Source organism: Rhinopithecus roxellana, chromosome 5, assembly GCF_007565055.1.
Source record: "Rhinopithecus roxellana isolate Shanxi Qingling chromosome 5, ASM756505v1, whole genome shotgun sequence".
Lineage (NCBI taxonomy): Eukaryota > Metazoa > Chordata > Mammalia > Primates > Cercopithecidae > Rhinopithecus > Rhinopithecus roxellana.
The window spans coordinates 152,463,100-152,489,202 of NC_044553.1; the positions used below are offsets into that span (position 1 = coordinate 152,463,100).

Sequence of the window (26,103 nt, forward strand, 5' to 3'; positions counted from 1 at the left end):
AGATGAGTCACTTCCTCTCTCTGTGCCTCAGACTCCTCGTTTGTAAAATGAAAATGTTGGACTAGATTATAAATGGCAAATAGGTGGTTCGTGGGCCACACCCCCATATTTGTGCTAATGGCAGATGTCACTAGTGGATCCCCACGCTCTTCCCACTGAGCCTGGACACAGCCTCAGGATGTTTCTCAACACAGTACTCTAGAAGGAAACTCACTCCATCAGTGTGCCCACAAGATGACCCCTAACTCGCCTTCCCTTAGAGCTGACCTCTAACATCCTTCCCGTGTGCCCTTTGGGGACTCTATGACCTAGGGACCCTTGGCCACTCACCGTACTTGGCTAAGAACCTCAGGGCCTCCAGCTGCCCACTCTGGGCGGCCACGAACAAGGGGGTGATGCCGTAGGCATTCTTGGATTCCACCTTGGCTCCTCCGTTCACCAGGATCTCCATGACCTCCAGGTCATTGCGAGACACAGACTCATGCAGAGCGGTCCAGCCGCGGTTGCAGCGGTGGTTGGTGTCTGCATTGTGCTGCACCAGAATCTTCACCGCCTCCGCATTCTTGCGCTCACAGGCTGTGCTCAGGGGGAAGCAGGGATGGTCAGCAGGGCCTGGCAGGAACTGGCCAGCAGAGACTGCTTTCATTCACCTGTCCATTCACTCACCCACTCATTCAGTTTTCCACTGCATGTGTATTAAGTTCCAATCTGTGCATTGAACCTGGGATAGATGACTAAAAGTAATACTGATACTAATATTAACAAGAATACTTGTTGATTCATATATATAGTACTGGTTCTATGCCAGGCTCTCTGTTCTAAGCACATTTTACAGGATTAACTAATGTAATCCTCCCAAATTCCCTTAAAGGATGTAGTGATGTTATCCCCTTTCACAGATAAGGAAGGTGAGGCACAGACAGGGTAAGTGACTTGCCCAAAGTCACACGGATACTAAGTGGCAGAACTGGAATTCAAACCCAGGTAGTCAGGCTGAAGGTCTCTGTCCCCTGGGATGTCCCAGGATGTCCCCATCGTTTCCCCTTCCAATGGTACCTGCTTCAGTCTTCCACATTACCAACGCTGGGAGACTCTTTCTAGATGAGGAGTGGACAGTGTCATCATCCTACTGAACTTCCCCCTGCTCCAGCAAAGGCTACTAATTTAGTTCAGGGTAAAATGCAGGTTGTGAGTACAGCTCTGCAAGTCTTTCCTGACCCACTCTAACCTCCTTTATAAGCCTTATCTCTCTCTAGACCCCAAACATGCCCTTGGCTCTGGCCCCAGAGTTCTCACCAGGAGCTGCAGGTGGTATTGGAGTCACCTGGGCACTTGTCCAAATTAACCAGCCCTGGAAGCTTCTCTGTGTGTCAGTGGGAGGAGGAGTGAGGAATGGGTCAGGGAGACTGGCAGCAGCAGGAGGAGGGCTGCATGTGTACTGTTTCAAACAGGACCATAGCCCAAGCCTTCTATCTCTCTAAGCCTTGATTTTCTCACCTGTAAAATGGAGAGAATAAAACCTTCTCGAGTGGATGCTATGGGAGTGAGACTGTGTGTAAGGCATGAGCATGGTGCTTGACACATAGTAGGTGTGCTTGCTAGACCAAGGCCAAGCTCTGGCTGTGGGCTGCCCAGCTTCCTGGGCGCTCCCTCTGGACAGCTGAGGTTCCAGGTGATAGCCATGGTGCCCTGGCAGGCACGGATTCCAGGGAAGACACTTCCACAGTGGGTCTGCAGTGGATCCAAAGACCTACTACACAGTTCCTGCTGCCCAAGCTGTTCCAAGCACTGGATAGCAGACACATGGGAAATCAAGGATATCTGTAATTTTTCCAAGTACAAAGGCCTGGTCATTTTTGCAAGACCCCAGCTGATTGCTTCAGCATGTAGGCATGGACAGGACGCTTTAGAATGAAATGGTTGAGTGCAGTGTGACATCCACCTCCCTGAGTTTAAACCACTGGGGTACCCCTTGCTAGCTGTGTGATCCTGGGCAACGCATTTCATGTCTCGGTGCCTTAGGTCCTCATCTGTGAAAGGGGATACTGGCAGTGCCTACCTCTTGTGTAGATGGACATGAGGGTTCCGTAAGAGAACAGTGCCTGGCATATACTAAACACTCGATCAATGCTAGCTGTTGTGATTATTTGGATTTTGACTCTGGTACTGCTAGGGCAGCCAACCAATGTCCGTGGATGATGTACTGAGTAAGCCAGGAGGCCTTGCTTTTCTTAAACAAATGTCCCAGAGGTACATGCTCTTGCATACCTTCATGCCTTTGCCTGTGCAGTTCCCCCTGCTTGGCCAGCAGGTAATTCCTCCTCTGAGGTTCAGCTCAGGCACCCCTCCTCTGGGTGCCCCTCCCCCATGCTCCCACAATACCCCCTGCCAAGCTCTTCACTGCTGTCTGTGTGTGGGTGTCTACAGGGCTGGGAGGGTGCACGGGTTGGACTATAGTTTTTTAGCTCTGAGCCCTTAGTGTCCCTCAGCATCCTGGCCCATGGGAGGCAGTTGGAAAATGTTGGTAAAATACATGCAGGAATGAATTATTCAGTTATATAAATTGTGAATTTGACCAGGGCCACATTGGGGGTTATGCACTTATGGGAGCAACATTCCCTGTTGCCCACCCACCTTCTGGATTCTTCCTCAGGAAAGCCCACTCCGGGGTGGGGACCTCACCTTTGTAGAGCGGTGTCTCTCGGGATTTGTTAGAGATGTCCGGCTCTGCCCCTGCCTGGAGAAGTGACAGGAGACAGTCCAGGTGGCCCCTGCACGTTGCCAAGTAAACAGCTGTTTCCTCCTGCAGGGTGCGCTGGTCGATGGTCCCTGGGTACGCTAGGGAGGGCCCACCAGGAAATTCATGTAGGAAGAAGATACTAGGCCCCGCAACACAGAGGCTTTCCAGATTGCCTCCCAATTTCAAGAACAATGTGTGACATCCTCTGAAATTTACCAACTACAGACTGCATTCATCTGGCCCTTTCACAGGGCCATTTTAGCTTCCTGGTTGTACAAGTCCATGCTCAGATGCCATGTCCTCTGAGAAGCCTTCCCTAATTGAGCCCCTCCCTCTTCGAATACTCCTGTCCTTCCCTCGAACTCACACCAGTCATTGCTGGAAACCCGCTGTTACATGCTGTGGTTTCCTGGAGTGTGGGGGACCGTTTGGGGTCTGTGCTGCTTCAGGGCAGAGGTGACACCTGCCTGCAGGAGTTGTCCTTCTGAGCCTGGCTCAGCAGGAAGACAGGGCTCAGAGAGGAGGCATGGCTGGCCCAGGGCCCCACAGCAGGTGGGGGATAGCCTTGGCCGGGTACAGGCACAGCTGCAGTATTTTTCACACCAAATCAGCCCCTGGGACATTCTGGAACAAGTTGGCAGCAGCTCTCCTAAAAGTCAGCCCTCCCTCATTCCTTTTCTAGGAATTAGGCTCTCCTGTCCTCAGAGGCCTGGAGAGGTGGCAGCAGGGGGTGTCTGTCAGGGGGTGGAGACAACTCATTTCCCCTCTCCTAACTCTGTGACTAACTGACAAATGAAGGTGACAGCCTTGCCTGCCCTTCTCACCAAGGTGGTTGTGGGCAAAGAACATGAAGCCCCAGGAGCAGCATCCCTTCCCCCAGTCCCTTTCCCACCTCTTGCCACATCCAGAGCCCAACCCTCACCTCGCTGCAGAACCTTCAGGCAGCCTAGCTGGCCATAGTATGCGGCCTCGTGCAGCGGTAGCCAGCCCTCCTTGTTGGGCTCTGCGAGATTCTTCCCTTCCTTGATCATGGTCTTCAAGGCCTCTTCATCGCCGTTCTTGATGGCCTTTATCAAGGGATCCACAGGCCTGCGAGAGCAAGGAGTGGGTCAGTCCTCAAGGTCAGGCCGAGGCCAGACCAAAGGTCCTCTCTCCCGGGAGTGCTGGCAGTGGGGTCACTCGGTCCTCATCCCCGCTGGTTCTAGGATGAGCACTCAGCCTCATGCAGCCCAGTGGCTGCAAGAGGACTGGGGGACCCCTTAATCCCTGTGGCTTTCCATGGCTGCAGTGAATGTCATACCAAGATCATTTTTACCAAGAAGATTCAGGCACACAGTGCCAGCCTCCTAAGGGGTGGCTAACCACCCACATGCCAGGCACTTGTGATAATTAAATGCTTTCCCTGAGTATAGCACTCTAACGTTTACCAGGCATGCCCACCTCGGGGGCCCCTCTTAACCCTGAGCATCTCTCTGGGGTCTTCCAACTCCTCTCCTTGCCCCGTCACTTATTCCCACTCCCAGTATATCCAGCTGCAGAAAAAAAAAATTTACTGGAAGGATTAATAAATTTGAAGCCTTCACAATTTAAAACTTTTGAATGTCAAAAAGACTTCAGGGCTAAAGTGAAGCTGTTCCTTGCTTGGCTTGTTAAAGTCCCTTTGTTCATTCATTACTTCCTTCCTTCCTTCATTCATTCACTGAGCTCCCTGCCCCATCCTTGGAGAGTCCATGAGAGCACGATGGCTATGGCTCTCAGATCCACTTTTGGGGAGGGTTCTGCATCAATAGTTCCATTTCCCAGATGGAGAAGGTGAGGCTGGAGGCAAGCCTCATTCCCCGGACCCCCACGCCATGTTGGGCTAGGATGGGCTCTGGGAGTCTCTGCCACAAGCCCCTGCACCCTCCCAGCCACTTCCTCCAGCGTGAGCAGCACTTCTTCCTGCTCTCAGGCTCTCTGGTTATTAATAGCATCAGAGCACAGATGCCGGTGAAGCAACAGACCCAGCAAGGACGATGGGAAACTGACCAGATAAGTCCTGAAGTCCCCATCAACACCATCACTGTCACCTTGACGAGTTCCACTTAGGAGCAGCCAGAGCAGCCCCTGTCAGTATCAGGAAAAGCCCAGTGCGGGTATGTGCCCCCCTTTTCCTGGAGGGTCTCCAGTGGGACCCCAGCTGAAGTGGAAGGGAGGAGGGCTGGCTTTTCTCGTGGCCTTGGCAAGCAGGGTGCGGTGCAGTGTCGTGAGAACACTTTCAGGACCTGCGGCCCAGCTTAGGTCTCTCCAACTGTGATGCAAGAACCCTGGAGCTCTTAGCCCACACATTCACAGCTTCTCTGTGACCTCAGACAAGTCTCTGCCCTGTGGGTGGGGGAGGGTGCTGGGGGTGTCAGGCCATCAGAAAGTAATAAGCTGGACGGGACCCTAGAGGTCACGTTGCCGTGTCCTACAGGGAAGGGAGACTCAGAGTTGCCAGCGACTCTCAGGCAGTCACGCGGGAGGTGGCAGTAGCTGAGACCGGCACTGGGTTTCCCTTTTCCAGATTGCCAACCACTCCACACACCCACCACACCAAGGAAGTGGAGGGCGGCAGGATTTGAAAAAGGCTGGGAAGGAGAAAGAAAATACTGACCAATTGCCTCCTCCCTTCTCTACAACGTAACTGAGTGAGGAAATGCGGTTCCAGTGATGGGGCCCCTCTTTTGCTTTTGGCTGCTTCCGGGGTCACTATTCCAGCGGTACAAAGAGGGGAGGGAGGCAGAATTATTTTCTAAGGAACCCATTAGCCCTGCCCCCTGGTGCCAGGCAAACAGAACCCCTGCAGCTTAGATTATTTCTGGATTTTAGCACCTGGCACTTCACAAACAAGGACAACAAAACAAAACAAAGCCTGTGATTGTGGGCATTTTGGATGGACCCAGACTGATGGCATGGAGGAAAGGGAGACTGGGACAAACAGAAGGGTGCAGCCAACTCATGAAGTTCAACTCCAAGCTCTTCTGGGCCTCTGGGGTGCTAAGGCCATCTTCCCAATTTCCCTCGTGCTGGGTCCCCAGTTTCAGAGCCCCATGGGGCTCCTCCAGCACTCAGGTCCCATGCTGGGGGCATCTGAGGGAGGATCACCAGCATGCCTGGCTGGCAGTTCCTTGAGGACCAAAGTCTGTGGCCACCAAGCCCAGCTCAGCAGGAGCAGCTGGGCCCCAAGGGGACGCCCCTAGAAGGGGCTTGCATGGCAGGTGCCTCCATAGTGCCCTCTGCCTTCCTGGGGGCCGTGGGCCTGCTTCCCACCCTCCCTGCCATCCCAATTAGGGGAGTGAACTTGGATGGTCCTGGGGCCAGACAGGAGTCACTTACGCCAGCTGGGAGGTCTGGAACAAGCTGCTGCTGTATTTCTGCATGACCCCTTGGAACAAGCCCATCGGGGCCCGGGCTGGCGAGCTCTCAGGAGGTGCAGTGGACCTGGAGGGTGCAGAGCAGGAGTGAAAGAGGGAAAAGTACTCTGTATAGGAGAAGCGGGTCATGGCTTCAGGCAGGAACGAGGATGGAGGGAGAGCCGGGGAGAGACTGACTGACAGACAGACACAGGGCTCTGAACCAAAGCAGATGGCCGGGTCCTCTCTGTGTGCTGGACACAGCTGCTGTGTCTCCGGATTATTTTTGGCCCTTGGAGGAAGCCCTGGGAGATTTAAATGACCATATAAGACAACAATGAGGTTAACCTCACTCCACCCCCTGGTCCCCCTCCCCAGCCAACCACGAGAGAGGCAGATAGGAAGCAAGGTGACATTCTTCACCCAGAAGGATGTGAGCCACAGATGGCAGGTCGGCAGGTCCCCGGATGAAAGGGGCTCAGGCTCACCGCTGGCCAGGCAGATCCCTGCAGGGCTGGATGAGAGATTCATGGGGAAGCAGAGATAGGGGAGCAAAGCTGAGAAACCAAGATGTGCCTGTGCCCCCCACGCCCACCTGCCGGCCCCTCATTAGAGGATCTTGTCCCAGGGGTGGGAGCAGACACTATAGTAACCTCTATAGCGTTACTATAGGATGCACGAGGAAGGGTGTCAGAACCAGGGCTGTAGTCAGGCAGACACAGGTTCACATCCAGGCTCTGGCACTCCTTGGCCGTGTGACATGGGACAGGTTGACCTTCTCTGTGCCTTAGTCGCCCCATCTGCAAGGTGGCATGAAAAGAGCCTGTGCTTGATGGCCGGTGAGGCCTGAGTAAGCGAATTGTGTTAGGAGCTTAGTGGAGTATAAGGCACAGAGGGTGTTCCACACGTGCTAACTATTCATTTTATCATCATTTTGCCTCTATGGCCTCAGTTTTCCCACCCCACCAGGCTCTGTGAGGGTGGAAGAGCCGGAAGGAGGTGGGATGGCCACTCCACAAATCTGAGTTGGCCTGAGGTTGTCGTGAAAACAGGGCATGTGGCCCCTACTGACCCCACCCCCAGTAGGTCAGGCCTGGCGCTCTCGACACCCTAGTGGCCCTGGTCTTTCACCACACTCTTCTGGAGGGGACTGGGGGGGACTCTGCTACTAGTGACTCACAGCCTGCGGGGCATGGGGTAATTATGACCCTGAGAAGCACCCACACTCTTTCTGGCCGGGCCAGAGCCTACAGATTCTGTGGGTACCCCGGCAAGGCCAGGGTCTGGTAGAGAGGAGCAAGGGTAGCGGGGGGAGGGGAACCTGCTCACCCCTCTGCTTCACCCTCTCAGGGCTGGCTGCAGGCCTGGCTGCCTTCCTCATCCTCACTGCTGTCACTCCCTCCCGCCTTCCTTCTCCCATCCCCTGCTCCTGGCCTTCTACTGACCCACATTGGGGCACATGCCCTCATTTATCCACATCCATCGACCGTAGTTGGGGGCGCCTTTTACAGATGAGGACACAGAGGCTGTGAGAGGGGATGTAACTGCACAGGGTCACCTGCAGCGGGGCAGCAGGTGGAGCAGAGGTTCAGACCACCACTTTCTGCCCAGCTCCTGATGACACTCTGTCCTCTGAAGGCCTGGCCTCTTCCTGCCTTTTCATCCTTTCTCTAGCTCTCCGACTTCCACATTGACTGGCCCTGCGACTTTGAACAAGCCCCATCCCCTCTCTGTGCCTCAGTTTCCTTATTTGCAAAATGGAGAAGTGGGACCAGGACCAGACTGGGGATGTCCTCACTACTTCTGTAGCTGTGGAGAGACTCAGTGTCCAACAGATTACAGAGCCAGGGCCCCTCCTTAGCCCTAACAGCTGCTGGGTTCAGTGTCCTCTGCATTAGTGCCTGGTCCTGAGAAGGAGAGAGAGCCGGGCAGATGGAGGCAGCCTGGGGCCAGGCTCACCTCGGTTATCTCCAGCCCTATCCTCTTGATGAGGCCCTGGGCTTCCACCTCCCAGGATCCTTGGGTCGTGGCCATCCTCATGCTTAGTGCATGCATGGCCTCTGATTACCTGCCATTGTTAGAATGTTTTTAGCAGGATAATAAAGCACTGGGAAAAAGCCCACTGCACCGTCCTAAACGAAGACCTGTCTCTGCATAGTAATAGCAGCAGCAGTGGTGGCCGGGATGTTGAGGCTGATGGACGTGGAGGGAGACGGTGATGATGACAATTTCTGAGAACTGTGCAGGGCAAATGTTCACGAAGGCATACTGAGCCTCTCCTCATTTCCATCCTCCTGCCATCATTGATGGAAGCAGTGGGTGTGCTGTTCCCATTTTGCAGATGAGGAAACAGACAAACTGAGTTGCATTCAACAAAGATTTCCCAGCTCTGGCTCAGTCCCAGAGCCCAGCTCTGCGTAGCCATGCAGCTCATTAAGATATATCTTTCTGTGGATCCTGAGGATGTTTGGAAGCCAGCAGGGAGGGAGACAAGGCCACACACAGCCATAGAGTCACAGAGGACAGGGTGAGATCGAGGCAGAAGGGCTCATTCTGGGAGCACTGAGATTGGGGTGCGTCCACTGGCTTTGGGGCTGGCGACTGGGCAAGGCGACTGCTCAGAGTTACTGAGCTGTGAGTCTCAGGGCTGGATGGGGAGCCAGGGCCCCTGGCTGGGTTTCATGCACTTGCCAATCAAGGCTGGAGGCCCCATTTTGCCTCGGGCTCCAAGCAGGGGAATTACCAACAGAGCAAACCTCCTGGGCTGAGTCATCAGAGGCGAGATGAGCCTGACCTCGGCAGGATGTGGGTACAGGTCATGCCCTGGAAGAGCCCCAGGTAGGGCCTCTGTCCTTTGCGTGTCACTGGGCAGGTTCTGGGGAGAGTGTGTCACCATCACCTGACCCTGGAGTCCAGCTTGTCATGAATTCAGGCACAGTCAGGCTCAGTGAGAGCAGAGAATGGACTGGGAGGACAATGCTCCTAGTTGCCAGGTGAGTCAACGGATGGCTGCTCTGTCTGAGTTAGTAAGAAGCCCAGGTCAGCCCCAGGGAGGCAGCGATTGGGCTGGGCCTGGCTGAATGCAGGAGCAAGTAGGCACCTTAATAGAGGAGGAAGCTAACAAAATCGAAATTCCACTCCACACCTGCCACCAGGCCATGAGTCCACCCCACACCCACCACTGTGCCATGAGTCTACCCCACGCCCACCCCATGTCACAAGTCCACCCCACGCCCGCCACTGTGCCATGAGAGTCCACCTCATGCCTGCCACTGTGCCAGGCCCTCTGTTCTCACCAGAGCTTCACGACAACCCACATCAAGCCCAGATATCAAGAGTATGATGCCTAGCACACAGGCACTGGATACATTTAAGTAAATAAAACAAAACAAAAGTCTTTGAAGGATTAAAACCCCATATGGCAATCTTGGTATTGTGCATTTGTGGACTAAGATCTCATACTCCTGGAGAGCCAGTCCCCTGCCCTCTTAGGTAGACAAAAGAGCTCATAGCATGTAACTAACCCCCACCCTGGTTCCCGCACGGTCTCTGGAATCGGCCTCCCACCCATGAGGTTTCTGTTTTTCCCTCACCCACCAGCCAGTCCATCCTTTCTGGGCTGACCAGAGAAGAATCACATGTGGAGGAGAATATGAATTCCAAGCTGCTGTGACTCTGCCTTCCTATCCATAGCTGCGATTCATTGAGCACTTGTTGTAACAGACACATTGCACCAAGCATCTCATTTAATTCCCCAGTCCACTTGGTGAAGGAGATGTAATTGGCTTCCTTTGCAAATGAGGGAACTAAGGCTCAAAGAGGCTTGCTTCCTCTAGTCTGCTTGACGAACTCCTACTCATCCTGCAAAGCCTACTTCCTTGACTAAGTGAATTGACCTTTTGTAGTGTCCCTCTGTAACTCAGCAAGCTATGCTCTCCCTGGTGTGTCATCAGGTAGTTCTGGGCCTTCACGCTCATTAGGCTGTGATCTTAGGAAGAGCAGGGCCCAGCCCTGATTCGCAACTTGGCATATCGTAAGTGCACAGTAAGTGTGGGTGGCTTGATGTGAATTGTTTGAAGCTGTGCACACATCAGCCTCAGCCAGTTCCTGCTTCATGTTTTCCTCATTTGGCTTCTCAGAAATGCATCTTAAATAAAATGCAGAAGTTTAAAGATTATGAAGACCCAGCTTCCTGGACTCACTCTGACTGGTCCATTCATGGAAACCTTGGGCTCTGCACTTCATGGGTTCAAGGATCCCACTTCTCCATGGAACAGGAAGCTAGGTCTGTCTCTTCGGGCTCCCTTAGGGGACCAAAGCTTGGCAAATGACCCTCATTTGATTCTCATCAAATTCTGTCCCTTACATTGAAGTGGGACAGAAGCAAATTGGGAAATGGTTTTCAACAGAATTCTGTTTTCTTTGGGATACTGATCTGACTTTCATTTCTAAGATCCCAAAGACTCAGTGGACTCCATTTTGGTCACAATATAATAATGACCAATTACATTGCCAGAGCATTTTATTGGTTTCAAAGGTATTTATTTGTTTAAAAACTTTTATTAGGTAGCCACAATGATCCAGGCCCTAAGCTGGGCTCTGGAGATTAAAAAATAAACAAATAAATAAACATATCAGCTCAGCTGTCTGTCCCCAAGGAGGTCACAGTCTAGTTGGGAACACTCTCAGGAGGGCGTCCCAGGAAGACCCGAGAAACTTGTCTGTGAAGCAGAGGCAGTCATGAGGTTGGTGCTGGAGCACTCCGACAGGGCCAGGGAGGTCAATACCAGCTGCAAGATGTGGGAAGGCTCCAACACCCACCTCATCGTATTTGCTTTTCACAGGAATACTGCAAGGGGAGCACAGCACATTTTTGCTGTTGCTATTTTAGAGATGAGGCCATTAGCCCTATCTGAGATGGGGCTCAGATAGGGCCAGCAACTCACCTAAGGTTGCACAGCCAGTGATAGAGGAAGAATTTGAATCTCTAGACCTACTTCTCTTTCCACTCTGCTGCCTTTTCATCTATTCCTTTACTCACCCATTCACTCGTTCACAGATAGCCATGTGGTGCCTGCCACAGGTCGGACACAGCACTTCACTGGAAGCATAGGTTAATGGCAGAAGCAGACAAATAAATAAGAATTGTAAGTCAAGGTCAAGGCACAAGGAAACAACCACGAGAGCGCGTAAGAGGTGAAAAACCAGTTGGCCTGGGACAGTGGTCAGGGCAGGACTGGCTGAGGAGGTGACGCTTAATCTCAGACCCAAAGATGAGAAGAAGCTGCCATGTGGATTGCCTGGGGACAAGGGTGACATCCTGTTGCTAAACTTGCTGTGGATTTATTTGGACAGATAAAAGTGAACAAGGACTGTCTCGGGTCCTGCACCCACTGTAATGCGTGTCTGGGTGTGATGGCACAAGTGCGTGTGTGTCGTGTGAATTTGGGGACCCTGGGCCTCTGTGAGTAGGAGACGGACGTAATGAGGTCAAAACCTCACCTCAAGGTGGGGTAGGGGAAGGAAACAGAGGCCTTCACAGCATCAGCAGAGCCTGGCGAAGTGTCTGAACTTCAGAGTGGGACAGATTTTGGTTCCATGCCTGGCCCTGCTGTGGGCATGTTTTGTCGTCTGTAAAATGAACACAGAAGCATCCACTTTGGGTGGCTTTTGTAAACATTAACTGAATGAATGTGTGGCAGGCACATGGGAGGTGCTCAATGTGCATTTGGGGGGAGGAGAATTGCATTAAACATTCTATCTAAGGGCTTTTTCTTCCCAGCAGGACCCAAGCCCAGCCTCCTTCCAGAAGCGAAGGTGCAGAACTGAACCTAGGAGGTTTCAGGTCACTCTTAGAGTAAGAAAATGCAGGTTGACCCTCCTCTGCTATATTGCTTGTGGGGCTGGACCTCAGATGAGGGCTGCTTGACCTGGGAGAAATGGTCTCAGTTCTCCAGGGGAGCTTTTTCCGCAGGAAGTTGAATAAATGTTCATGGTCCACTGTGGGCCTCCATTTCCTTACCCACCAGATGAAGGCAGAGTCGGGGTCTGGAGGCCGAGGGCCCACTTTGTTCTAACGTTTCCAAGCATGCCCTGGGACTCCTGAGAGGGCTGTTATGCTGGGGAGAAGGCTGCAGACACCTGGGGGGACGTGCTGGCTTCATGCAGCATGCTCTATCTTTATCTGACCCCCTTGTGAGAAAGAGGAACTTGTGGTCTGTCTTTGGCTGAACCAGCCAGAACAGGAACCAGGGCTACCTTGAGCACGAGCCAAGATGAACCCAGTTCTTGGCTTCAGGTTTCTGTTTTTCAGATTGGGTTTCAGAATGGAACGCCCTCGGGGGCAGCTTAGTAACCTGGAGACCTCGTACTCTTTCCAGCTGCCCACCTTCCCTTTTAAAAGGGGCTCCTCAGCTCTGGGCCTCTGCCCAGCCAGCCTGACAGAGATGGTCCAGCCTTGGCAAGGGCAAAGTCACTTAGGGGACAGGGCTGAGATGCACCATCACCCACCTTTATCCCCTGTCAACTGTGACTGCGCATCCGAAAAAGTCTGTTTATTGTTGTTATTTGAGAAGGAAGCTGAGGTTTTGAGAGGTTAAGTGATTTGCCTGAGGTCACACAGGGAGCCAGCTGGCTGCTGTACACAATGAGATTTGTGGCCCATCAACACAATTGTCACAGCAATTCCCATGCCCTGCCATTCATGCCCAAACACACTTGACCTTGGCTGGGGGTGGTGGGGAGCAAAAGCAATTTTATGGCTTATATAGGTCTTTTCCAAATGCATTTTAAGATCAGTCACCACTCTGCTTCATCATCTCTCTAGCTCCCACCTCCTACAAAGAAGGTGTCTTCTAGATCTGCACCGTCTGATAATGTAGTCACTGGCCACATGTGGCTGGGGAGCTCTTGAAATGTGGCGGGTCTGAATCAAGATGCACTGAGAGTGTAAAATACACACTGGATTTCAAAGACTTGTTGGACAAAAAGAAATGGTAACAATCTCATTCATAATTTTATATTGATGGAAATACAAATATATTGGTGGAAATGGTGATATTTCAGATGTGAAATATCAATGAAAATTAATTTCACCTGTTTCTCTTTACTTTTTAACTGTGACTATTGGAACCTTTAAAATTGCATCCATGCATTGCAGTTGTGGCTGGTGTCATATTTGCATGGCACTGCTTTAGAAAGTCCTGTGACTGAGAGGATGAGGTGGTGCTGAGAGGGGGAGCCAGAAGAAGGAGACAGGATGGCCCTGTGGGCAGACATCCCTTGCTCACCAGACATGTTTTTCAAGGGAGGCTGCATTGCAAGATAGGGAGCCAGGCAGCTCCGATCTCTGCAGCATTATCTACTGGCTATGTGATCTTGGGCCTGTTTTTCAGCCCTAAGCTTCAGTTTCCTCTTCTAAATGGGTCTATAACCCAGAGCCCGCTGAGAGGGTCCTTAAGCGGATGAAAGGAGGCAGAGTGTGTATAGCACCCACTGCAGTACCTGGCACAGCCAGAGCTCAGTAAGTTCAGATAACAAATGTAAATCAGAAAGGTGGAAAAGGCAACCTAGAGACCAGGATACCTTGGTTTTGGATTAACAGCATTCAGGATCTGCAGTCTGTGGATGTCCTGGATGGCCCCACTCCCCTTATCAGCCTCGCCTTGCTCACCTGGTCCATGGGTAGAAATGGGCAGGTTGGCGGTTGGCACATGCAGACACGGTGGCCTCAGCAGTGGTTGGGCCCCTTGTCTTGTCCGCTAGGCTCTGCTCGATGGCCATCTGCACCAGTTCCTCCTCGCTCAGGCTGCTGTACAGGCTGTACTCCTCCTGCCCAATGGTACACTGGCTGCCCCGAGTGCTGATCTGCGTGGCCATCCTCCTCCACCTCTCACCCTGGCCTCCAGAACAGACACCCAGTGGGGAGGAAGGAACAGCAAATCAGAAAACCCTGTGAGGAAACCAAAACCATCCTGGTCATGAACAGTTTTGCAGGATAGCTATGTTTACCCATAGGGAAGGGTGTGCACTTCACTGACAATAACACATTCATTTTAAAATTCATTCATTTGGTCACATGACCCACCCAACCACTTATCCATCTATATATCCATCCATCCACTCATCTCTTCATTTACCCACCAGCCCATCTCACCATCCATCCATTTATTCATCCTCCCATACATCCATCTACCCACCGACCTATATATCATCTACCTTCCTATCCATCCACCCCTCTATCCATATATTCAACTATCCACCACCCATTCAACTGCCCTCCATCTATCCTCCTATCCCTCCATCTGTCTACTCATCTGACCATTTATCTATCATTCTGTCATCATCACTACTCATCATTCATCCATCCATTCATCTTTCTATCCATCCAACCATCCATCCAACTGTCCTCCCATCCCTCCATTATCCTGTCTATCCACCCAGCCATCCATTTATTCATGCATCATCACATCCACCCACCATACATTCATCCAGCCAATCATCCACTCATCCATTGTTTATTTTTCCATTCCAGATAACCTATCTATCCATGTATTTATGCATACATTAACTAAAAGGTCACTTGTCGAGCACCCACTCTGTGTCAGGCACTCTTCTAAGCACTGAGGATACAACGATGATTCCAACAGACAAAAATCCTTGCCCTCATGGAGCTTACGCAGGATTGCATACCAGTTACCAAGAGCATAGATCCTGGCACATCTCCATTTCTTTTCACTGTGGCCAGCCTGAGAATACCAGAGATGAATCAGACACAGACCCATTACTTGAAATCACACGATCTAGTTAAAATCAGTCATTAAAATAATGTTCCATGTTAATTCCAGTGACTCTTTTCTTAAAAATGCCTCAAAGAGTAATGGACTCCAGTTGGGTGCCAACTGCTTTAAGAAAATGAAGTGGAATCAACTAAGCTTGATTTTTGTTCTGGCTGGCTGACTCACACTGTGTGGGTCAATGGTTCTTGGTCCTGGCTGAACGTTGAATCACATGGCCCTCTAAAAAATACCCTGAATACCAGTGCATTACTTTGATTTGTTCAGCACATATTCACTCCCTTTCCCTAGAGGCAGATCTTTCCCCACCCTTCCCTATTGATATGGACCTTCAAGTCTGCATGATTTGCCCTGGCCTATGAGTGCTGATGGACATGCGTCAAGGAGACACATGACAAATGTGGGCACTGGGGTTTGCTCTAGCTCCTCTGCCATCACCAAGAGAAGAGCTTCCCACTGGAGCTTGCTGCCCCTCAGCCTCGGCCCCAGAGAGAACCCACCCGGGCACCTGAGCCTAACCTTCTCAGAGGAGCCTTCTCCTTCTTCAAGGCCCAGGGAAAGTGCCCTCTTCTGGGAAGCCTACCCAAATCCTTCTGGGAAGAGGAACTTCTCCTGAGCTGTGGTCAGTAGTTCATGGGTGGACTTGACCCTGCATCCTCTTTCCAAGGCCAGCACCTTATGTGAGGAGGTCAAAGTTCACTGCATGGCTGGCCAAACAGCTCCATTTTCATAGGGTGTGGCAGATCCTGCAGATGGTCCTCCCCAATGGCCATTTCCCCCGTCTTCCCTGATAGCAGAACCTGACTTTGTCTAGGCAACAGGGTGCCCTGTCCCATGGATGAGTCATGACTGCTTCAAGCCAGGTGGGACAATCTCACCGCCTCAGCCAGTGATTAGTCCAGGGGTGGGAATACAGCCTAGTTTTATCCAAAGAGTTATAACAGAAAGTCTGCTGGGGTGCTCCTACAGAAAACTTTCCTTTCTAATAAAAGAGAGAGTAGTGAACAAAATGACTCCTTGCCCCAACCTCTGCTTTGTGCTTGGAGGACTTGATGCTTGGAGTGGCAGCAGCCATCTCGTGACCATGAGGGGGACAGTGAATGACAGGTTGATACGATGAGTTTGGCATAATGAGTAATAGTTTTTCTGGATCCCTCATTACGTTGCAGAACTGCTGAACCAATGCTGGTTCTGCCCACCCTAGCCTCCTTGTTAGGTACTGAAGATCCTTGTGGTTTAGTCAATGTTAGTTGGGTTTTCTCTTATAGACAGTTAAAATCATCTTAACAGATGGCTCTCAGGCCTGGCTGAGAGTCTTGAAAACATATCAAGGCCCTGGTTCAGCCCCGTATCAATGAACTCAAAGCCTCAGGGCTGGGACCCAGGCACTACAATGCTAGAGGCTTCTCTGGTGATATTAGTGTGTGGCCAGGGTTGAGAACCACTGCTCAATGAGATTAATATGTCAGGTGGCCACTCTGTGGTCCACACTAAGGGAGGGAAAGGGTGATGACCTCACAATCATTTTATGCCTGATACTTGGAGTACTGTTATTTACAGCAGCAGCAGCAGTTTTACTTATTGTCAAAGGAGTCCAGGACAGGGAACTGAGGGACCTGGGTTTCTGTCCCAAGTCAGCCGTGAGCACCTCTCTTCCTCTCTTGCATCCTCCTTTTTTCCATCTGTTAAATGGCAGGGTAGAGTAGAGCCTGTCCTCTGGCACTCTGGTACTGGCAGGAGGTACCTGCGCAGCTGGGTGGAGCCCCATCTCCAGCTGACCCAGGTCTGTCTTCCCACCCCTTCGCTGCATCCGTGTGGCTGGGGTCCCTGCCAGGTCTGAGTTGGCCTAGGTCTGCCTTCAGAGGGGCGGGGAAAGGGCTTTGCCCAGTGAGGTATGACACCCTCCTCTTCTCTAGAGCTGGTTTGGCTTGACATACCCCACCGCCTGGTGCAAGGTAGGGGCTCAGTGCACATGGTGCTAAACTAGCAGGAAGTGCTGGTGCCCAGGACCTGGCCTGGCATCCTGGTGCCACCATCTAAAGGTGTCAGCTCAAAGCCAGGGCACAAGGGGGAAGAGCACTGCACTAAGAGTCATAGGCTGAGCTATAATCGCCATGCTAATGCCAAAGTGCTTTGTAACCTCGGCTAAGTCCCTGTCCCACTCTGGGCCTCAGTTTTCTCATTGCAAAAAGAGGCTTTGGGGCTGGAAGATTTCTGCAGATTTTTCGGTTCTGAAGCGTCTGCAACTCAGCGAGACGTTTGGTTTGGCTCTGTGCTATTAAACCTTAAACTCTCTGTCCCTGGGGATCCCCTATGGCCATGTCGACGAAAACACCTTAGCATTGGCCAAGGGGGAACAGAAAACCAGGGAGTGGAGGGATCTCAAATCTGGAGGTCAGGACCTCTAAGTCTACCTTCAGTTCTGCAACTTACTAGCTATATGACCTGAGGCAAGTCATTTCCCCTTTTCTGGGCCTCAGTTCCTTTGTCAATAAAAATGGGAAAGAGACAAGCTTCTTCGCTATGCTATAGAAGCATATGTGAGCTAAGATGTGTAGGCGGCTTGTAAGGGGTGACATGATTTTTTAATGAGGACCCCTCATCATCTCCAGGCAGCTGCTGGCCCTGCAGCCTGGTGTGGGCCAGAGACTCATAGACAGCACGCAGCTGCAGTGGGCCTTCCCTGACCACGTGGCTTCCTGGAGGCGAAGGCAGCCAGGTAATGGTCACCCAGAATCACCAATCTCGCAGCTAATTCCAGACTCACCAGGCCCTTCCCAAGCTTCTCCCATGGGTTGACACCACTCAGAGACTTTACATTGGCCAATTATCCATGTCATTACCCTCACACAGTCCCGGAAAGTATGAAGCTTTTTCACTGAATTAATTCCTCTACAGCCCCTCTCCTTCCAAAAGGGCCTTGATGCTCCTACGTTATTGGTCCCATTTTACAGATGAGGCAGGTAAAGTTTAGAGGGGGAGGTGAGGGGTTTATAGGAGGACAGACAGTTAGAAAGCTGGGATTCAAAGCTTCCAACCTCAAATCCAATGCTCCTTCTGGCAATTCTAGGAACACTGACCAAAGCAACTGGCACACACATGGGTTTGGAGCAGACCCACCCTCATCCAGCTGCAGCCAGCTATCCTCCCAGCTGCCCAGCACCCCCTGGCCTATATCTGTGCCCTAGGCACCACACCAGCCTCTTTGCCTGCTGCATGGAAGGCACATGCAGAAGGAGGAGAAGGGCTTAACCTTGACAGGACCTTGAACAGGTCTACTCCTTGGACTACCTGCTATGGGCCTGTCTCCCTAGAAATTCCAGAAACTTCTGAGGAGCAGGAACTATGTCACACTCGTAACCCCAGGACCTAACCCAAGGCTGGGTACACAATAGATATTTAATAAATGCTAGATGGACAGGTGAATGAATGACAGGACCACAACAGTGCTCAAACCCTTGGAAGCACAGCTGTTATGGAGTTTACTTGAGAGAGAGAGGGCCTCTGCCTTTGAGGAGGCAAATTTCCCACCCCACTGTGGACCCACATATATCTCTTGCTTTTCCCACGGAGGTCCCCAGCCTTCAAGGGTTCTTGGGTAAGTTACCCATCTTTAGTTGTCTCACGCATAAAGTGGAGATGTTAGCAAGTGTTATTATGGGGTTGGTGGTAGAGTCAAAAGGGCTCACGTGTGTACAGGCTCAGCTGTGGGTCTGTCTGTAAGTGTGCAATGGGTCTGGCTGTTAGTAAGTGTGCAATGCACCGGCTGCTTCAGGACAGGAAACTCCCCATCCCTGAACTGATGCAATTGTAGGCTGGTGATAACTGTCAGGGATGCTATGGCGGCATCTGCTGGGGGACAGGTGGTGCTGCTCAGCCCTAGTGTGAGGGGGAGGTTATGAAGCAGTGTGTGGAGCCAGCTTGACTCAGTTCACACCCCAGCTTTGCTGGTTGTTAGCCGGGAGAGCCCCCAGAATAGTAGTTTCTCCATCTGTAAAATGGACATGGTCAGAGCACCTATTTCTTGGGAGACGGCAATGATTCGGGTGATGCCTTGCCCCTCTTTGGACCTCAGTTTCCCCTTGTCATGAAGATGCTGCCCAGCTTGATTTCTGAGCCCTCTGCCTGGGGGTTGGGCAGCCTTCTGGGCCTAAGTCTTGGAGGGAGGCCAGCAGCCTCAAGGGACACTCTGGGAGGCTGATTGGAATCAAAAATAGCCCTTTCCCAAGGAATGCAGGAGTCTAATAGGCCTTGCCCAGCCAAGCCAGGGGCCTGCAGAGGGAGGGGCTAGTCGAAGGCCAGTGAGGAGTAGGGGAGGCTTGGCCCCCCAGGGCCTTCAAGAGTGCCTCTTCTGCCCTCTTTGCAGCACCCCAAACATTGGTTCTTGAGGAGCCCCACCTTTCCCCAGGTGACATCTGTAAAGTGGCTGTGACAGGGTTACTTAGGTTAATCCACGTAAATTACTTGGGTAAATCCACTCAGAGCAGTGCCTGGTTCATTCAGAGCCAGTGCTCTTTTAAGTTAGGCCTTAGTCTCCACATCTGTGAAATGGGAAAAGAGGCATGGACCATGGCAGGGCTATAGTGAGGATCAAAATCGCATTTGAAAAGTGGTCCTTTTCTTCCTAGTACCTTCCCCTCTCTACCAACCCAGATTTGCAGGCAGCCAGGGTCTGCCCAGGAACTGGCAGTGAATGGGGTAGGTCTATGTGGTTGTTTGAGGGGCTGGGGTGGAAGGTGGTCACTCTCCAGATGTCTTAGCAGAAAACTGGGGGCTAGAGGAGGCACAGCTGGGAGGGCGGGGCCAAGAAGGAGGCTGGCAGCCATCCTCCACCACACCAAGCTCCACCAGAGGCTTGGGTCATGCCAGGGGCTTGGGTCAGGCGTGTGAGGCTACACAAGCCACTTGGCATCCTTGGCTGTGTTTGTGGATGGAACTACTCGTCAGCCTACCCTGCCCTGAAGGTGCCCTTCCAGAAACACCTCCAGCATCTCCTCTACCAGGAAGCCTCCCTGATGGCTGAGAGTCCTCTGCTGCCTCCAAGGGCCCCCTTCACATTCTACTGCTTGGACTGCCTGCTATGGGCCTGTCTCTCTAGAAAGTCCAGAAACTTCTGAGGAGCAGGACTCTGTTGCACTCATGTTGTAACTCCAGGAACTAACCCAAAGCCAGGTACACAACAGGTATTGAATAAATGCTGGACAGACAGGTGAATGAACCATAGGATCATGACAGTGTTTCAAACCCTCGGAAGCACAGCTGTCATGGAGAAGTTTACTGCACAGTGGTAGACGGTAGCACGGCCCCAGTGCCCCACTGTCTATACTCAGCCCTAGCTCTGCCACCTCCTGGCCATGTGATGGGGAGCAGGTTACTCGGTGCCTCACTTTACTCATTTATAAAAGGAAGATAATAATGGCATATCGGCCTATGGAGGTGTAGTCAGGCAAAATGAGGTGACGAGGATAAATGCGGAGCGCCTGGCAGGCACACAGTCGGTGGCCCCTAAAAATCTGCTCGTGTTATTCCACAGGTTCCAAGAGGCTGCGATTCTCTGCCATGACCCCAGAAAGTGAGTGAGACAGCCTAAACCTGTTCCTGCTGGGAGGATGCTACCTGAAACTCGTGCCCAGCTGGCGGTTCTCTAGGAGGCTCCATCCAAGGGATTGGGATTCCCACAAGCTCTCTTCCATTTAACAAGACCGAGAGTGAAAGTGAAAATGAGTCCCCAGCCCAGCCTTCACGTGACAGCTGTGGTCAAAAGCTGCTGCTGTGACTGTCAGCTCCCCAGGCTGTGCGCAGAGCCTGCTGAGTGGCCCCAAGGGTCAATCATGGGGCTGGAGCTTGGGGAGGAAGGGGAGCTCCACGCCCTGCCCCGAAGCCAGCCTGGGTGGTGGATGGATTCTGCCCACTCCTTTCAAATTCCCTACTCTCCAGGAACCCTCCTGTCCCCCTGCCCTCTCTGCTCACATCATCTGCTGCCCTAGACTTTGGAAGCTTGAATTTCTGCACGAGGTGACTGCCGACAAATGACAAGAGTGGCCATTTCGTGAGCACTTAATTCATTTAACAGTGCTGGGCACAGAGCAAGTGCTGCATGAGTATTTTGGTTAGGGTTAACTTGTACCTTTTAGGTTTAGCTCTTATGCAAAGCCTGCAGTTCAGATCCACGTGTCAACCTCAGGTCACTACGTCCAACTGCAGCAGGTATGGGGTGAATCGGAACCACAACGCCTTCCCTTGCAGTGAATTTCTCTCTCAGCTTTGTTTTTAGTTTGAACCACATAATAAATCTATGATAAGGGTATTCTTGTTCCTATTCGATGGATGAGGAGACTGAGGCACGCTGAGGGAGAAAGTGACAAGGAAGAGACTAGAGGCTACATCTGATTTTACACCAAGTTTTCATCCCACACAAAGAATAGCAACCTCTGGATGTTTTTCAAGATTTGAGCGAAGTCCAGAATCAAACTGAAGACTGTGTGTGTGTGTGTGTGTATGTGTGTGTGTGTGTGTGTGTATGTGTGTGTGTATGTGTGTGTGTGTGTGCGCGTGTGTGTATGTGTGTGTATGTGCGTGTGTGTGTGTGTGTGTGCGTATGTGTGCGTGTGTGTGTGTGTGTGTATGTGTGCGTGTGTATGTGCGTGTGTATGTGTGCGTGTGTATGTGTGTGTGCGTGTGTGTATGTGTGTGTGTGCGTGTGTGTGCGTGTGTATGTGTGTGTGTATTTGTGTGTGTGTATGTGTGTGTGTGTATGTGTGGTGTGTGTGTGTGTATGTGTGTGTGTGTGTGTGTGTATGTGTGTATTCATAGTCAAAAAGACTACATACACGCTACATGTATTATATATATTATAATATACACATAATAATTTATTATATATTAATATAATATATAATATATAATTATATATTATATATAACATATAATAATATATTAATATATAAGTATATATATTAATATATAATCATATAATATAGATTTAATATAATCATATTATAATATATTTAAAATACTCATATATTATATATTATAATATATGTGATATAATTTATATATAATTATACATAATTATTAATATATAATCATATAATATATAATTAATATGATCATATATTATATATTATAATACATATAATATACACACTCTCTATAAATGTACTCCAAAAGCTTCAAGGTCTCCCAAGTATCACATGACCCTTAGCTGAGGCAATCCTAAAACTCGGCTGCTTGGGCTAGCCTGGGGACACATGAGGAGTCGGGAATTAACTGGGCTGTTACTTGGCACCCCGGGCACTCGACCTCCTTCCTTGCAATGCTCTCTCCTTCTGCCAAAACTTGTCTTTCTGATCTGCCTTTCCCCCAGGATCCAGAGTGGTCCTAGGAATCCCAAGGAAATGCTTCCAGCTGGGGGCCTTCGGGGGTGTAGGACATTGCTCTCTCCCCTTCCCGGGTCCTATTGTTTTAAAACCTAATCAATAAAAATTAAGCTGGTGCCTGTGGGTCCTCGTCCTGTTTCCATCCAAGCCACTTTCACAGGTTGCCTCATTTTACTTTTTCAGTACCAAGGAGAAGAGTGGTCTTCCCACGGTGCAGATGAGGAGACTAAGGCCTGGAATGTATGTGGTACAGAGGTTGAGACCACATCAGCCTGCCCCGTCTTCATCAGGCCCTCTGACACAACATTAAGGGCCATGGCAAGGAGTCAGTTCCTCTGTGACCCTAAACCTCATCCCTGTGGAGGTTTCCTCTCTGTTCTGGCTAAGAAATGGTCTGACCTTGGTAAGGAAGGGGGAATGGAATCCCAGCCACCTTGCCCTTGACCCCCATGAGTGGCCAAGTCATAGCCAGGGTGGGTCTTTGGCTGTGGGGGCAGTGCCCTCAAGCCTCCAGCTGCCCTGGTGCCTGGTGTCTAGGGCCTCACAGCTGCTAGGAGTTTGAGCCTTTGCTCGGACCCACACCATCAGCTAAGGAAAACACCCACAAAGGCCAAGTTTACCCTTGGCCACCACCACCACTGGCTCTGTCATCTCAGACCTTTTCATGCTGATTTCAAGCTCCAGGCTTTCAAGTCAGGGCCTTGTGGCTTCCAAGGCTGGGCTGGGGCTGCTGGAGGGAACTCCAGAGGTGCGCTCAGGGCTGCAGGCCCAGCTGACTCCACAAGACAGGGCTCTTCTCCCCTCTGAATGGAGTGGGGGTTTGACTGCCCCTACATCACCCTGTAGGAGGTGACAACCAGGGATTTGAACCTGTCCAAAGCTGGCTCTGCTCCCACACCAGGAGACTCTCTGTGCCCATTGTATAGAGGAGGAGACTGAGGCTCCATCTGAAATGGAGCGCCTCTTGCTGACCCAAATCTGGGTGAATCTCTCCCCAATAGTCTAAGACCCTAACGAAAAGTCTTGGTAGTTTATTTACTTATTGATGTACATTGACGATGCCACTACAAAAAGAAAGCAAGAATGATGGTGAGAGGAAGAGAGGGAAGAAGGAAAAACTCAAGAGAAACCTCCCGTTTTCATGTGGAAAGTGCCCTGTTGCAACGATGAGCATCCATTCTGCACAGGCCCAAATGCCCACTACCTGTGGCAGTGCCAACACCACCAGCTGAGAAAAGCACCCGCAAAGGCCAAGCTTCCAGTTTACTTCTTTGGGTCCCTGAGCTATTGAGTCTCCAGGCCCATGGGTCACCTTCTTCTCTACCTCCTGAGTGAAGGGCCCTTCTGCTGCCTCCTAGCCCTGCCGGAGGCTGGCCCCTGCCCGCATCTGTGTGGCTCAGACACTCACAGCTCAGGACACAGGACTCCAGGTCCCTGACCCATATTCTGCCTGGGCTCTACAAATGCCAGGCTCTGTCATCTGTGCCAGTGACCAGAGGTGGGGGTGACGGGGTGGACGGGGCTGGTTAGTCCACCTCTGAGCCTCCCCAGCACCCCTGTCCTAGTGCAGACCACCTAGCCCTGTTCTGTCCCTTGGGCAACCAAAGACGGTGAACCCTCACCTTGGTTCCTTAGTGGCACAACACATGGGGGTTCTGGAAGCTCTAACTCCAGGCAGCAGAGCGGGAAGGCTCAGGCAGGGCAGGGGTAATCCTCCATAGCCCCCCCTCACCTGCAGGGCTGGCTGGAAATCTTTTAAGCTAGATCTCACCCAAATCGGCGAGGTGCTTTTTCCTTTTTTATCCTCTCTCCTCTAAGTTCCCCTGACTCCGCCTTTATTTAAATATTTCTCTTCTCTTGTCTCTGCTTTCCTCTCTCCTTTTTTACTCCTCTATGTCCCACTCTTTTAAAAAACAGGCAGTTTAGGAATCAATTTACTTTTATTTCAGCACCACCTCCCCAAAACATTCCTCTCAACCACAAAGCTCTTAATAACTTCATTTATATTCCTGGGCATTAATTATTCCAAAAGATGGTGCTAAGGAAAGAGAACCACAGATACAAGCCACTCCTGCGACAGCCGCCTCCTGTGGGCAGACTGACCCTCTGCAGCAAAGAAATGGAAGGACACTGGGCGGACCCAGAGATATTTTTGTGCCTCCTTGGGGAAGACTCTTTGGATCTAGCCTGTCCACAACATACGGGCACCTTATGATGCCTTGACTGTGCCAGAGACATTTCCCCTGGGTGCACGATGGTCCTGTTTACCACTGCCACAGCACCTCGAGAGGCCGCAGGACACTGTGGCTTTGAATGTGGACCGTGCAGACCAAGAGGTCAGATTCCTGACTCCAACACTTACGGCCGTCCAGCTTTAATCAAGACATTTAAGCTCTCACAACCTGTTTCCAGACCTGAAAATGGGAGTAACAATCACCTGTAACTCATGGCTGCCTTGACAGAGGTCAATGAGAGAAACCTCCACATCACCTGTAACTCATGGCGGCCTTGACAGAGGTCAATGAGAGAAACCTACACACATGCTTGGGTTAGTGTTCAACGAATGCTTGCTGGTATGGCCTGTGTTGTCACTGTAAGGTCACTGTGGGTGGATTATACAGCGTCCCCCACCCCTACTACCACAAGGCACTCATGACCCTAGCCTGTTTGTGCAAGAACAGATGATGCAAACTACCATGGCGCCCAGTGGAGCCGCTGCCAGCTTCTTCTGGGGACACTGTGCAGCACATGGGCCTGCCATCAGCTGTCAGGACCCGTCCAACTGTTTTGGAAGTGCCTCCAGCATCTGCCACTGGCTGCCTCATGGTGCTTCTGCCCAGGCAGAGTTCAGGGCTGTGGCGGGGGTGCTGGCCCCAGCTGGATCTGTCTGTGCCCCTCGGAGCCCCCTCAAGCCCTCACCTCACGAAACAAGCTTATCTTTAGAAGAGCACTCCTGTCCTGTGCAGGGGCTCAGCTTCTGCCCTGCTTCAGGCCCTCCTCATTTACCTGCCCTCCCTTGGAGTCACCAGCCTCCTTGCCTCCTCATTCCAGTTCATACCCCTGGCTTCCCGAAGAGCCACCGAAGTGAAATCTCACATCCTCCAAGGGAAATGGGCCACTGAAATGAAAATTATTCTCCACCTACAGGCACCAGAAACCAAGTAATATTTCTGGGCCTCCAATTCTGGGGCCTGAGATGTGAACACACGGGTGGCAGTGTAGGTGACTGGCTGTGTCCCGTCATATCCCGGATACTCAATGCGTGTGGCTATGTGTGTGCTGTCCTCTGCTCAAAAACTCTCAGGAAGTGTTCCAACTTCTTGCTTGGCCTAGAAGCATCTGCCTCACCCTCTGGCCTCCCCTTCCAGCCTCACCCCCATTTTTGACGTGCAGGACCCTTTGCCAGAGCCACATTTCACTTTCTACCATCACCCCAGGTCCCTTGACTTCCCTGCCTTTGCCCAAGCTGCTCCTCCAACTAGAGGTCTCTGGTTCCACCCTGAGGCATCCCACCTATCCTTTCAAAGGCCATGGCCTCCTTAAATGCGTCATGCATATGCATGTGCACACACACGCATGGTATTCTTGCGTCCCTGCATTCCACAGCTTTGTTAGATCTCACATAAATAACATTCCTCCATTTCCTCTCCTAACCCCAAACAGTTGAAAGCAGAGCCCATGGCACCTTGGTTGCTATGGTTTCCCACAATACCATGCATGCCTAGGCACTCTGCAACAGTTACATTAAATTAACTCCCACTCATGAAAACCTCTATCTGTGCGCCTGACCTGAAAGCATTTCTGAAAGTCATTTG

General features: G+C 51.4%; 1 protein-coding gene across 2 annotated transcripts in view; it reads right to left on the bottom strand.

Annotated features, from left to right (window-relative positions):
- Window positions 1-26,103, bottom strand: part of ASB2 (ankyrin repeat and SOCS box containing 2) — a 42,044-nt gene that overhangs the window by 15,242 nt on the left and 699 nt on the right. The window contains exons 2-6 of one of the 2 annotated variants that reach the window (XM_010384526.2): window positions 13,787-14,065; window positions 6,098-6,202; window positions 3,663-3,829; window positions 2,683-2,838; window positions 331-576 (exon numbers count right to left, since the gene is read on the bottom strand). In XM_010384526.2, the coding sequence (XP_010382828.2) occupies window positions 331-576; window positions 2,683-2,838; window positions 3,663-3,829; window positions 6,098-6,202; window positions 13,787-13,992 (880 nt within the window). In that variant the 5' untranslated portion in view covers window positions 13,993-14,065. The remainder of the gene's footprint in view (window positions 1-330; window positions 577-2,682; window positions 2,839-3,662; window positions 3,830-6,097; window positions 6,203-13,786; window positions 14,066-26,103) is intronic. The other variant, XM_010384527.2, reaches the window with a different exon arrangement.